This window comes from Bos mutus, chromosome 24 (genome assembly GCF_027580195.1).
Source record: "Bos mutus isolate GX-2022 chromosome 24, NWIPB_WYAK_1.1, whole genome shotgun sequence".
Lineage (NCBI taxonomy): Eukaryota > Metazoa > Chordata > Mammalia > Artiodactyla > Bovidae > Bos > Bos mutus.
In genome coordinates, this window is record NC_091640.1 from 23,898,890 (window position 1) to 23,913,106 (window position 14,217).

The 14,217-nt window shown below is 37.3% G+C and overlaps 1 protein-coding gene across 1 annotated transcript in view; it reads left to right on the plus strand.

Annotated features, from left to right (window-relative positions):
• Positions 1–2,984: 2,984 nt before the first annotated feature.
• Positions 2,985–14,217, plus strand: part of CCDC178 (coiled-coil domain containing 178) — a 379,230-nt gene continuing 367,997 nt past the window's right edge. Inside the window, exon 1 of the mRNA XM_070361801.1 lies at positions 2,985–3,120. Coding sequence (XP_070217902.1) covers positions 2,985–3,120 — 136 coding nt within the window. The remainder of the gene's footprint in view (positions 3,121–14,217) is intronic.

The following is a 14,217-nucleotide window of genomic DNA, read 5'->3' on the forward strand; positions in this document are numbered from 1 at the left end:
GTACTGAACTTTCTGAATGCTTTTTTCTACATCTATTTACAGTGTTTTACAATTAATTTTTTTTCTGTAATCTCTAAATTTAATTAGTTGCATAAGTGAATTTTCAATTGTTAAACTTTTCATTCCTGGGACAAATTTAACTTTTTAATTTATTGTCTTAATATATTGTTAGATTTGGTCTGCTTTGTAATTTGTTTAGGATTTTTCCATATATGGTCTTAAGTAACATTGGCCCCTAAGTTTTCTTACATTGTTTTTATCTGATTTTAGTATAAAGGTGTTTATTAATCTCACAATTGAAGAAGATGTCTTCATTTTTTATTCTCTGAAAGAAAATATTCAATGTCACTTTCATTGAATGTTTGGCTGAACTTATGTCTTAATTTTTGTGGAGATATTAAATTATTGATATAAATTATTAGTTACAGGTCTGTTTATATTTAGGCTATTTATTCTTAATTCACTATTGAAAAATTATTATTTTTCCTTTAAAAGTTTATTTGGTTAAACTTTACATGTATTGAAACAATATTATTAATAATGTTTTATCTTTATATCCTTTGTATGCAATATTCCTCCTTTTCATTCACAACACTGTATTTATTTCTTCACTTTTGCTTTGATCAATTTTGCCAGATGTATTTATTGCTGTTAAATTTTTCAAAGTGGTAATTTCTCACCTTTTAAATTCTCTCTGGGTTTGTTTGTTTGTTTTCCCTGTTGTTGGACTGCTTTCTGTTAATTTCAGATATTACTGCCCCCTTATCTAACTTCTACTTTCTTTGGGTTTGTTTTTCCCACATATTCTTAATTTTGAATGCCTAAATCACTAATTTTCAGCCTTTTTTTTTTTCTTTTCTATTATAATTACCTAAAGCTACAAATTTCCCTTGACCTATCATTGACTTCCCTATAGCACAGATGGTAAAGAATCTGCCTGCAATGTAGGAGACCTGTGTTCGATCCCTGGGTCAGAAAGATCCCTTGGAGAAGGAAATGGCAATGCACTCCAGTATTCTTGCCTGGAGAATCCATGGACAGAGGAGTCTGGTGGGCTATAGTCCATGGGGTCACAAAAAGATGGACATGACTAAGTGACTAACACACACATCATAGACATAATAAAAAGAAAGAAAGTGAAAAGTGAAAGTGAAGTCGATCAGTTGTATCTGACTCTTTGCGACCCCATGGACTGTAGCCTACCAGGCTCCTCCGTCCATGGGATTTTCCAGGCAAGAGTACTGGAGTGGGGTGCCATTTCTTTCTCCAGGAGATCTTCCCGACCCAGGGATTGAACCTGGGTCTCCCGCATCGTAGACAGACGCTTTACCATCTGAGCCACCAGGGAACCATAAAAAAAAGAACTGGATGTCAAATCAGACTCATGAAGATTGACTCAGCATACAGTCTCTCAGCATGTAGCTTTGTTCAGTGCTGTTAAAGGTAATATTGTATTTAACTTTAAAACAGAGTTATAATTCACACACTACCATAAAAATTCATCTCTTTCTTTCAATTTGGGGTTTTCAGTACAATCACAAGGTTTTGCAACCACTGTATTCTATGTTGCTTCAGTCGTGTCCACTCTTTGGGAGTCCATGGACTACAGCTCTTCAGGCTCCTCTGTCCATGGAATTCTGCAGGCAAGCATACTGGCATGGGTTGGCATTTCCTTCTCTGGGGATCTTCCTCACCCAGGGATCGAATCTGCATCTCATAAGTCTCCTGCATTGGCAGGCAGGTTCTTTAGCACTAAGGCCACCTGGGAAGCCCTTTTTTTTTGCCATTATAATCCCAGTATACTTTCATAACCCCAAAACACCCCTATACCATTATAGAGCTGCCACTCTCTATTCCCCCTCCACCCAGTCCCTGGAAACCACATATTTACTTGCCTTGTGGGAACACTGTGGGCCTGGTGGGTGTTGACTAGTTCCTGGTGAAGCCAGGCAGCATAGCCTCCTTTGAGCCTGCCCACTGCACGTGCGTGGTGAAATTCAGTGTAAGGCCCATGGTCAGGCTCGCTGTGGAATCCAAGAACCCAGCTGCTCCCTCCAAGCCGGGCAGGAGGAGCGGCCAAAGCCACAGGCCAAATTGGATCTGGAACGGCGATGCATCATGGAGGAGTCAGGGAACATGCCTTTGCGGGTGCAGTTGATCCACACCCGGTGATATGCTGGGAGGACCTCACTTGCAGCCCCTATCAAGAAATCCAATCAGGTCAACTGGTCCTGTGAAGTCGTCGGCGAAAGAGTCAAATGCACTTTGCCTATTCAAGAACTGCGACAGGCACAACCGGCTGCACATGGAAGTGTTGTCCTTCCCCGATGGCCTGACAATGGACATCAAGAGAGAGCTGTCGGCCATCAGGAGCCCAAGCATCCACCCGCTACCTGACAAAGTTCGAGGGGGACGTGGCCGAGAATCGCAAAATGTGGTGCTTGGGGCCGCCGGCACCAGCCTGACCTCCTCAAGGACATCACCACGAGTGTGCGTCCCTCAAGGAGATCATGTATGGCATGTTGACTGGTGTCCCGGGAGGCGCTGCGCCAGGAGGACGCGCGGGACCTGCGCTTTGAGGTCCTTGATGTAACGCCACCCAAGGGTGCCACACAGATCACTGCCCGCCTGGTGCCAACTCTACTCCGCGTACCTACTGCCAGCCCGGGTTCATGGAGCCCGGTATTTTGTGGAGATCCGGTGTCAGGAGCAACTGTTCAGTGGCATCCATGCTATCCGCTGGTACAGAAGCGGGGCCGCATCTTCCAGCAGCCCCAGGTGGCCTGCACCCCATATTTGTCATGAAGGCCTGTCAGCATCCTTTGGCCTCACCGCCAACCTGAGGTCCCACAGAGGTGGGTGGCCAGTCCTTCCCGAGGGTTTGTGTGACCACTTTCAGTCCAGCCCAAAGGAGTGTTTGCGGACACCAGCGCCCCAGCCAGGTCGCGGCGGGGACGTGCAAGCGCAGAGGCCTGAAGGAAGGCATGGCCGCTGCACAACTTCCAGGACAATTCCTGGCGCGGCACATGCTCAGGCATGATTGCCCGGAGCGTCCAGCCGGGATTTCTCAAGATATCGCGAGAACGTCGAGAGGCAGGGATGCTCTGCTATGGGATTCAGGTGCACACTAGGTGTTACCTGTCAACCTTAAAGCTTGATGGCCTTTCTTCTGATGTTTAATCAGGATTTCATAGGTAACAGAATTGCTTTCATAGCAGGGACTTATTTGGTGGGTGGGGGTGTGGGGAGGAGAGATGGGAGGCTGTTTCGGACAGTTCATATAAATGAATGGGTGAAATAGTTGGCTTTGTCTCTCTTTTAAATTATAACTATGTCGAGATTCTTTTTTGTGTCTGAATAATATTCCGTTGTATGAATATTCCACATATTGTTATATAAATTCATCAGTAGATGGGTATTTGGATTATTTCCACTTTGGGGCTGTTATGAATAATGTTGTTATGAATACTGAAGTAAAAGTTTTTTATATGGACATCTGTTTTCACTTCTGTTTGCACTGGATGGAATTGGGTCATTTGGTAACTTGATGTTTGACCTTCTGAGTAATTGCCAATTTTTTTTTTCCAAAGCAGCTGCAATATTTTACATTCCAAACAGCAATATATGAGGATTCCTGTTTTTCTACCCCTTGTCTACACTTGTTAAATTCTGTTAGTTTTTTAAAGCTTTATTAGAGCAATCTTAGTGGGTGTGAAATGGCATCTTTTTGTGGTTTTGATTTGCATTTCTTTAATAATAATTAATGATGAGGATCTTTAAATATCTCTGCTGTCACTTGTATATCTTCTTTGGAGAAATACCTCTTTAAATCTTTGGCCCATTTTTAAATTGGGTTGTTAGTATTTTTCTACTATTGAGTCATACTAATTCTTTATATTTTTTAGAAACTAGACTTTTATTAGATATATGATTTATAAATGTTTTGCTTGTAGTAAAGGTTGTGTTTTCACTTTCCTTTTTTGGAGTTTTTATATGACTTTTAAAAAATTGATATATAGCTGATTTATAGTGTTTCAGGTATACAGCAAAGTGATTCAGTTAGTGTTTTCACTTTCTTGATACTGCCCTTTGCAGCACAAAATTTTTATTTTTCTCCCTTTGATGTCATATCCAAGGTAACATATATTTACTCCTCCTTTTCACATATATTCACTCCTATGTTTTTTTATAGTTATAGTTTTGTCTCTTGTAGTTAAGTTTATAATCCATTTTGAGTTAATTTTTGACATGGTTTGAGGTAGGAATCAAAATTCTTTCTTTTGCATTCATTTACCCAGTACTGACTGTTGAAAAATGACTGTTCTTTCCTCACTGAATAATCTTGGCATGCTTGTAAAAATCAACTGACTGTAAATATGGGTTTATATCAGGAATCTTAATTCTATTCCATTGAGCTACATGTTTGTCTTTATGGCAATACCACACTGGCTGATTATTATAGATTTGTAGTAATTTTTGAAATCAAGAAGTATGATCCCCCCAAGTTTGCTCTTCTTTTTCAAGATTAATCCAACTAAACTAGGTCCCTTGCATTTCCATGTTAGGGTCAGTTTGAGAATTTCTGGGGAAAAATGGCTACTGAAATTTGATAGAAATTGCATTGAACCTGTAGCTCATTTTGAAGAGTTTTGGTGTCTTCAAAAAGTAATGTCTTAGAATCCACTAACACAAGGTATTTTTCTATTAATTTAGATTTTTTTTTCACTGTTTTGTATGTAGATTCTAGTGAAACTTAACCCAAACAAATTTTGCACTTATCTTGTTAATTTTATTCCTATTTTATTTTTTTGATGCTTTTATTGTATCTTGTATGCTTTTTATTTCACTTTCTTGCCTAATGACTCTGACTCAAACCTGCAGAACAGTGTTGAATAAAAATGGAAGAGTCTAGATACGGTTGTCTTTTTCCTGGTCTTAGGGGAAAGAAACTTCATTCTTCACTGTGATATCTTATGTTAGGTATGGATTTTTTACAAGGTAAAAAAATCATGTTGAACAAGTTTTCTACTATTCCTATTTTGTTGAGTGTTTTTTATTTTTAATCAAGAATTGGTTTGAATTTTGTCAGAAATTTTTCTGCATCTATTGAAATGTGTTGGTTTCTTCTTTTTATTAATATTAATATTCATATTGCTGTTTGATTTACATGTTGAAATATTTATGGGCTACATCTCACTTGGACATGATGTATAATTCTTTTAACATGCCTCTAGACTTAGTTTCAGAGAAGGCAATGGCACCCCACTTCAGTACTCTTGCCTGGAAAATCCCATGGACAGAGGAGCCTGGTAGGCTGCAGTCCATGGGGTGGCTATGAGTCGGACAAGACTTAGCGACTTCACTTTCCCTTTTCACTTTCATACATTGAGAAGGAAATGCCAACCTACTCCAGTGTTCTTGCCTGGAGAATTCCAGGGACGGTGGAGCCTGATGGGCTGCTGTCTATGGGGTCGCACAGAATGGACATGACTGAAGCGACTTAGCAGCAGCAGCAGACTTATTTTCAGAGAAGGCAATGGCACCCCACTCCAGTACTCTTGCCTGGAAAATCCTGTGGACAGAGGAGCCTGGTAGGCTGCAGTCCATGGGGTCGCAAAGAGTCAGACAGGACTGAGCGACTTCACTTTCACTTTTCACTTTCATGCATTGGAGAAGGAAATGGCAACCCACTCCAGTGTTCTTGCCTGCAGAATCCCAGGGACGGGGGAGCCTGGTGGGCTGCCATCTATGGGGTCGCACAGAGTCAGACACAACTGAAGAGACTTAGCAGCAGCAGCAGACTTAGTTTGGTAGTGTGTTGTGAGGATCCATATTCCTAAGGAAGTATTTTTTTATATATTCTTATTTTCTTGTAATATAATGTCGGGGTTATATGGGGCTCATATATATATTTAGCAAGTATCGCTCCTCTTTCATTGTTTGGCAAAATTTATGAAGCTTTAGTGAAACATTCTTTAAATATTTGATGATGTTCACCAATGAAACCTTGTGTTCAAGGATTTTTTCTTTGTGGGAGGATTTCTTTTGTTACTGTTTTAGTTTTTTTTACTTGTTATAGTTCTATTCAGACTTTTTATTTTTCCTTGAATCAGTTTGGTAGTTTGTGGCTTTCTAGGAATTTGTTCATTTCATTTAGATTACGTAATTTATTGGCAGACACTTGTTTATAGTATTCTCTTATAAACTACTCACTAAGATAGTAATATGCTTCTTTCATTCTAGCTTTTAGTACTTTGAGTGTTGACTTTTTGTTCCCTTGGTTAGTTAGGCTTAAGTTTGTCAATTTTGTTAATCTTTTCAAAGAACCACCTATACTGTTTTCCACAACTGTATCAAATTATTAGTGGTGTGGGTATATCAGTATTGCCACAACATACCACATTGTATCTAATCATTATTATATAGTTCACTTCAGTTAAGGTAAATTGCTCAATCCTATCCGACTCTTCATAACCCCATGGACTGCAGCACACCAGGCTTTCCTGTCCATCACCAACTGCCAGAGCCTACTCAAACTCATGTTCATCGCATTGGTGATTCCATCCAACCATTTCATCCTCTGTCGTCCCCTTCTCCTCCCTCCTTCAGTCATTCCCAGCATCAGGTCTCTTCCAATGAGTCAGTTCTTCACATCAGGTGGCCAAAGCATTGGAGTTTCAGCTTCAGCATCAGTCCTTCCAATGAATATTCAGGACTGATTTCCTTTAGGATTGACAGGTTGGATCTCCTTGCAGTCCTAGGGACGCTCAAGAGTCTTTTCCAACACCACAGTTCAAAAGCATCAGTTCTTCAGTGCTCAGCTTTCTTTTTAGTCCCGCTCTCACATCTATACATGACTCCTGGAAAAACCATAGCTTTGACTAGACAGACCTTTGTTGGTAAAGTAATGTCTCTGATTTTTCATATGCTGTCTATGTTGGTCATACTTTTCTTCCAAGGAGCAAGTGTCTGTTAATTTCATGGCTGCAGTCACCATCTGCAGTGCTTTTGAAGCCCAGAAAAATAGTCTCTCACTGTTTCTATTGTTTCCCCATCTATTTGTCATGAAGTGATGGGACTGGATGCTGTGATCTTAGTTTTCTGAATGTTGAGTTTTAAGCCAACTTTTTCACTCTCCTCTTTCACTTTCATCAAGAGGCTCTTTAGTTCTTATTTGCTTTCTGCCATAAGGGTGGTGTCATCTGCGCATCTGACATTAATGATATTTCTCTTGGCAATCTTGATTCCAGCTTGTGCTTCATCCAACCCAGCATTTCCCATGATGTACTCTGCATATAAGTTAAAAAAGCAGGGTGGCAATATACAGCCTTGACATACTCCTTTCCCGATTTGGAACCAGTCTGTTGTTCCATGTCCAGTTCTAACTGTTGCTCCTTGACCTGCATACAGATTTCTCATGAGGCAGGTCAGGTGGTCTGGTAGTCCCACCTCTTGAAGAATTTTCCACAGTTTATTGTGATCCACACTGTCAAAGGCTTTGCCGTAGTCAGTACAGCAAAAATAGATATTTTTCTTTAATTCTTTTGCTTTTTCTGTGATCCAATGGATGTTGACAATTTGATATCTGGTTTCTCTGCCTTTTCTAAATCCAGCTGACCATGTGGAAGTTCACGGTTCACATACTGTTGAAGCCTTGGAGAATTTTGAACATTCTTTGCTATCGTGTGAGATGAGTGCAATTGTGCGGTAGTTTGAATGTCCTTTGGCATTGCCTTTTTGGCGGATTGGAATGAAAACTGACCTTTTCCAGTCCTGTGGCCACTGCTGAGTTTTCCAAATTTACTGGTGTATTGAGTGCATCACTTTCACAGCATCATAGTTTAGGTTTGAAATAGCTCAACTGGAATTCCATCACCTCCACTAGCTTTGTTCATAGTGATACTTCCTAAGGCCCTCTTGACTTCACATTCCAGGATGTCTGGCTCTAGGTGAGTGATCACACCATCATGGTTACCTGGGTCATGAAGATCTTTTATTGTATAGTTCTGTGTATTCTTGACACAATATAAATTTAAAATTGCTCTAATTTAAATTTAAAGTTGCTCTAATTTACATTTTTATTATCAAAGAGAAAAAATAATTTTATATGCTTATTTAATCTTTTTATTTAGTCTTGTTTGAACCTTCTGATGGTGATTTGGTAATTTTTATAAACATGAATGGCTCAGCAGTAAAGAATCTGCCTCCGTTGCAAAAGATGCAAGAGACGTGGGTCTGATCCCTGGGTCCAATCCTTAGGTTGCAAAGATCCCATCAAGGAGGAAATGGCAACCCACTGCAGGATTCTTGCCTGAAAATTTTTGTTTATTTCAAACGGTGCTCTAGAAACATCCTTGTACACATATTCTGTGTGACTAAGATATACTTACTAATAGAACTGATAGGTACATGGTATGTGTGTCGTTGACTTTATTGAATAATATACTCGCTAATTTCCAATGCCATGGCAGTGTAGGAATGTTTCAGTTACTCCATTTTCTTTCTACCACATGATATTACTACACTTTAAAATTATTAGCCATTTACATATGACTTAAGTGTATCTAATTGTGATTTTCATTTGAATTTTTCTGTCTGCTATGAAGTTGAATTTTTTTAATGTGCTTTTGGGTATTTTGGTTTTTATTTTTCAAAATTGACTATTTGTGTCTTTTTTTCTGGTTTTCTAATGAGTCACGTAGTTTTTCTTCTTAATTTGTAAGAGGTCTTAAATTAATGTGAATAATAGCCTGAAATCAATTGTATGTAGCTAATATCCTCTTATACTTGTGCCTTATATTTTTAATTTACTTATTATTTAGTATTGCCTTTTGATGAACAATGGAGAAGGCAATGGCACCCCACTCCAGTACTCTTGCCTGGAAAATCCCATGGACAGAGGAGCCTGGTAGGCTGCAGTCCATGAGGTCGCTAAGAGTCGGACACGACTGAGCGACTTCACTTTCACTTTTCACTTTCATGCATTGGAGAAGGAAATGGCAACCCACTCCAGTGTTTTTGCCTGGAGAATCCCAGGGATGGGAAAGCCTGGTGGGCTGCAGTCTATGGGGTCACACAGAGTCAGACATGACTGAAGCGACTTAGCAGCAGTAGCAGTTTGATGAATAAAAGTTTTTTTTCAAGCTTTTTATATGTTATTTCTTTCTATATTTTTTCTTATCTATATGTCATTTTTCTTCTCTATATGTCTATTTCTTTTTATATGTTATTAAGACAGTCTCTACCCTGAAATTATGAAGATATCCATCCACATTCTGTCTCAACATTTTTGAGTTTTGACTTTCACATTTAGGTTTCAGTCCACCTCATATTGATTTTTTGTGTTATTTGAGTTGTGGTGTTTACTACTCTTTGTAGTTGATTACTTTTGACTCTATACTAATTATTATTCTTGGAAAATTATTTCTGGGCGTTTCATGAAACCTAAGAAATAGATGATTTCTTCTGCATTACATTTGCTTTTGCTTCTGCCAGAAACCTAGAGCTCTATTGATATGGTCCAAACTTAAAATTATTCATGACTTGAGAGTTCCATGGACTTTCCAATGAAGAAAATCTAATCTTCAAGTGAGGACCACAAAGTCTCAGCCATGAGATTTTTTGTTTTTGTTTTCTTTTAGTGTACACTCAACATGGAGAACATTTCACTATAGTTCTTTGAGTTCTTTTAAAGGTTGTTGAGGTGGTTTATGTTCTGTTGATTTCTGGTTTACATTTACTCTGAAGCTGTAGCCCTTTGCTGTCCAAAGTCAGTGTGAATTTGACAGTTTAGTTGGAAGTTAAGAGGTTTAACGTTTTTTGTTCTGTAGGCCCTTTAAAGTCTGTTGAAGCTTACGCTCTGTTTTGAGAATATATTTTTAGTATATTATAAAAAATACAAAAAGTGCTTTATAAGAAGTACAAAAGTATTTGAAAATAAAGAAAAAAATTTTCTTATCCAAGCTCATGGATGTTCTGTCCATAGAACTTTAAATTAAGAATTCTTGAGACTAGACTTTATTATTTTCTGTCACTTATATGTCATCAAACATCTTTGGAGCTGGCCCAAGGTTTTCAGGAACTGCAAATGACCTTTACGTAATTGTCAATTTTATACTCTGTGCTCCAGAGAAAATTCTAGGTTCCTATCTCCTTTGATTTTTTTTCCTAATATTTTCTGTCTTGTTCAGCTTTTCTCTCATGTGTATATGTAATGATCATAATTAAAAAGACATGACATATATCATCATGATATATGGAAAAATTGATTTAATGAACCTATCCTGCCATTCCAAGAAATATGAGTACTATACCCCATTATTTTATGTTGAATTTTATTTTATATGAGAGAAATTTTTCTGGCTTAACAGTTTTAATCCCCTCTTAAATTCTGTTTCCTCCAAAATTTGAGAGATAATATGTTTTAGGATATTCCTCAAAGAGGGTCCTGCTGTATATAAATTATACATTATGCTTAAGGAAAAAAATGATTCTGAGATAAAATAAAACTGGGAAATTATATATAATTTGCCTTTTACTTGGAAATTTTTTTAATGAGCACTAACATTGAAAGCCCTGAAATGTTCTACAGTGAAGATACTTGCTTAAACCATGTTATTTGATCATAGAATCTTTTCTTTATATACTTATTAGAGTATCATTGGATTTATATATATATGTATATGCATATGTATATATATTTAACTCTTTATTTTATATTAGAGTATAGGTGATTAAAAATGTGTTAGTTTCAGATGTACAGCAAAGTGATTCAGTTAAATATATATATGGATTTTGAACAGAATTTGAAAAATGGGACGACAGAGGATGAGATGGCTGGATGGCATCACTGACTCGATGGACGTGAGTCTGAGTGAACTCCAGGAGTTGGTGATGGACAGGGAGGCCTGGCGTGCTGCGATTCATGGGGTCGCAAAGAGTCGGACACGACTGAGCGACTGAACTGAACTGAACTGAACTGAAGAAATAAAAAGCAATCAGTTAAACTATGACCTACCTTGAATTTTAAGATGCATTCTGATTTAATTAGTATGTTGAAAAATATTACCTTTAAAAGCAGTTATTTCTCCAAAGAAGACATACAGATGGCTAACAAACACATGAAAAGATGCTCGACATCACTCATTATCAGAGAAATGCAAATCAAAACCACTATGAGGTACCATTTCACACCAGTCAGAATGGCTGCGATCCAAAAGTCTACAAATAATAAGTGCTGGAGAGGGTGTGGAGAAAAGGGAACCCTCTTACACTGTTGGTGGGAATGCAAACTAGTATAGCCACTATGGAGAACAGTGTGGAGATTCCTTAAAAAACTGGAAATAGAACTGCCTTATGATCCAGCAATCCCACTGCTGGGCATACACACTGAGGAAACCAGAAGGGAAAGAGACACGTGTACCCCAGTGTTCATCGCAGCACTGTTTATAATAGCCAGGACATGGAAGCAACCTAGATGTCCATCAGCAGATGAATGGATAAGAAAGCTGTGGTACATATACACAATGGAGTATTACTCAGCCATTAAAAAGAATACATTTGAATCAGTTCTAATGAGGTGGATGAAAGTGGAGCCTATTATACAGAGTGAAGTAAGCCAGAAGGAAAAACATAAATACAGTATACTAACGCATATATATGGAATTTAGAAAGATGGTAACAATAACCTGGTGTACAAGACAGCAAAAGAGACACTGATGTATAGAACAGTCTTATGGACTCTGTGGGAGAGGGAGAGGGTGGGAAGATTTAGGAGAGTGACATTGAAACATGTAGAATATCATGTAAGAAACGAGTTGCCAGTCCAGGTTCGATGCGCGATACTGGATGCTTGGGGCTGGTGCACTGGGACGACCCAGAGGGATGGTGTGGGGAGGGAGGCGGGAGCAGGGTTCAGGATGGGGAACACATGTATGCCTGTGGCGGATTCATTTCAATATTTGGCAAAACTAATACAATTATGTAAAGTTTAAAAATAAAATAAAATTAAAAAAAAATAAATAAAAGCAGTTATTCTACATCTGTATGGAATTCATAATATGTATATCAATTTTGTCGTATTGTATTCATCTTATGCTATGTATAATTTCATTATTCTAAACTGTATATGCCATAGATGAATGATGAAGAGTGAAAATCTCACCTTGTGTTTTTTAGCTAAATTTTGTTGAAACTGGAGCCTATTATACAGAGTGAAGTAAGCCAGAAAGAAAAACACCAATACAGTATACTAACGCTTATATATGGAATTTAGAAAGATGGTAACAATAACCCTGTGTACGAGACAGCAAAAGAGACACTGATGTATAGAACAGTCTTATGGACTCTGTTGGAGAGGGAGAGGGTGGGAAGATTTGGGAGAATGGCATTGAAACATGTATAATATCATGTATGAAATGAGTTGCCAGTCCAGGTTCGATGCACGATACTGGATGCTTGGGGCTAGTGCACTGGGACGACCCAGAGGGATGGTATGGGGAGGGAGGAGGGAGGAGGGTTCAGGATGGGGAACACATGTATACCTGTGGCAGATTCATTTTGATATTTGGCAAAACTAATACAATTTTGTAAAGTTTAAAAATAAAATAAAATTTAAAATAAAAAAAAGAAAAAAAATAAGCCAAAAAAATTGCACTATTTTTAAAATATGATGTTGCTGTATTATTGCACACACATAAATATATCTTTATTAACTCTAGCTTTAACTTTTAAATAGTAACTTTCAATACTATTTAGCTCAAGTTCTAGATTCCTTCAGAATTTGGTCATGTCAAGTTCTCTTTCTCAGGGGAAAATGTGTATAGTTTATTTAAAATTTTTTTCTGTTATTAGTATAATTTTTGTTTGGCTGTTCTTTTGGAAAAATTTAAATCATTCAAAGTAGTTATTAATGCTTTTATAGCACTATCTTTTATCATTTTTATACTATTTCAACAGTTGAAATTTCTTTTATGTTTTGCATATTCTTGCTGTAAATATACTTCTGCTTTGTTTTTATTTTTAGTGGGGTTTGGTACATAAATATTCTATTATTAAATATTAGCATAGATGTTTATTTATATCTGTAAAAGTGAAAGTGAAAGTCGCTCAGTTGTGTCCGACTCTTTGTGACTCCATGGACTTATATAGTCCATGGACTTATATAGTCCATGGAATTCTCCAGGCCAGAATCCTGGAGTTGGGTAGTCATTCCCTTCTCCAGGAGATCTTCTCAACCCATGGTTTGAACCCAGGTCTCCCACATTGCAGCAGATTTTTTACCAGCTGAGCCACCAGGGAAGGCCTTATATCTGTATAATCTATCGAAGTATTTTACTACTATTAGAGTCAAAGAATCTATTTTTATCTTATAATTTACATACAGTGAAATGCACAAATGTTAAATTTTTCATTTATTTAACATTTAATATTTAACATATAAAATAATTCATTTTGATAAATGTGTACATCCCCCCATTTTAGATAGAAGATAAATTTATCACCCCTGAAAGTTTCTCACCTTCCGGAGATAACCACTATCTTGATATATAAGAGTTTAGTTTTCTCTTTTTTTAAGGCTCATAACAATGAAATTATATAATGCCCTTTTTATGATTATTTTTGTTCTATGTACTTTTGAGTTTCACCACTGTTACTCTGTGTATTACTAGCTCATTATTTTTGCTACTCAGCATTATACTATTATATAACTACTCAATATTTTTTAAAAGTTGATTTTTCTAGAGATGGACATTTAGATTTCCAGTTTCTGTTATTAGTAAAGCTATCACAGATGTTCTTGGATATTTAATTATCTTGGGTAAAAGGATAGTTGAGTGGAATTGCTGCATTGTAGAGTAAATCTATTTAAATTTGTAGGAAATGTATTTAACTTTATAGGATACCATCAAACAAACAATAATATATTCTTCTATTTGAGAATTTTTAAACATTTCAGAGATTTTACAATGAAATAGATAAATTCCCTGCCCCTGTATATATATTCCTTCTTCCCAATAGTAACCAATCCTAATAATTTTTTGCCAGTGTATTTTATATGCATCTATAAATATCTATCAATGTCTGTATCTCTTTTTAAAAACAAAAAGTGATGTAAAAACTTACAGATCTATGTCTTGCTAATTTTCATTTAGCACTGTACATGGGACTACTTTCTATATTGGCACATGATGACTTACCTGTTTGCTGTTTGCATAA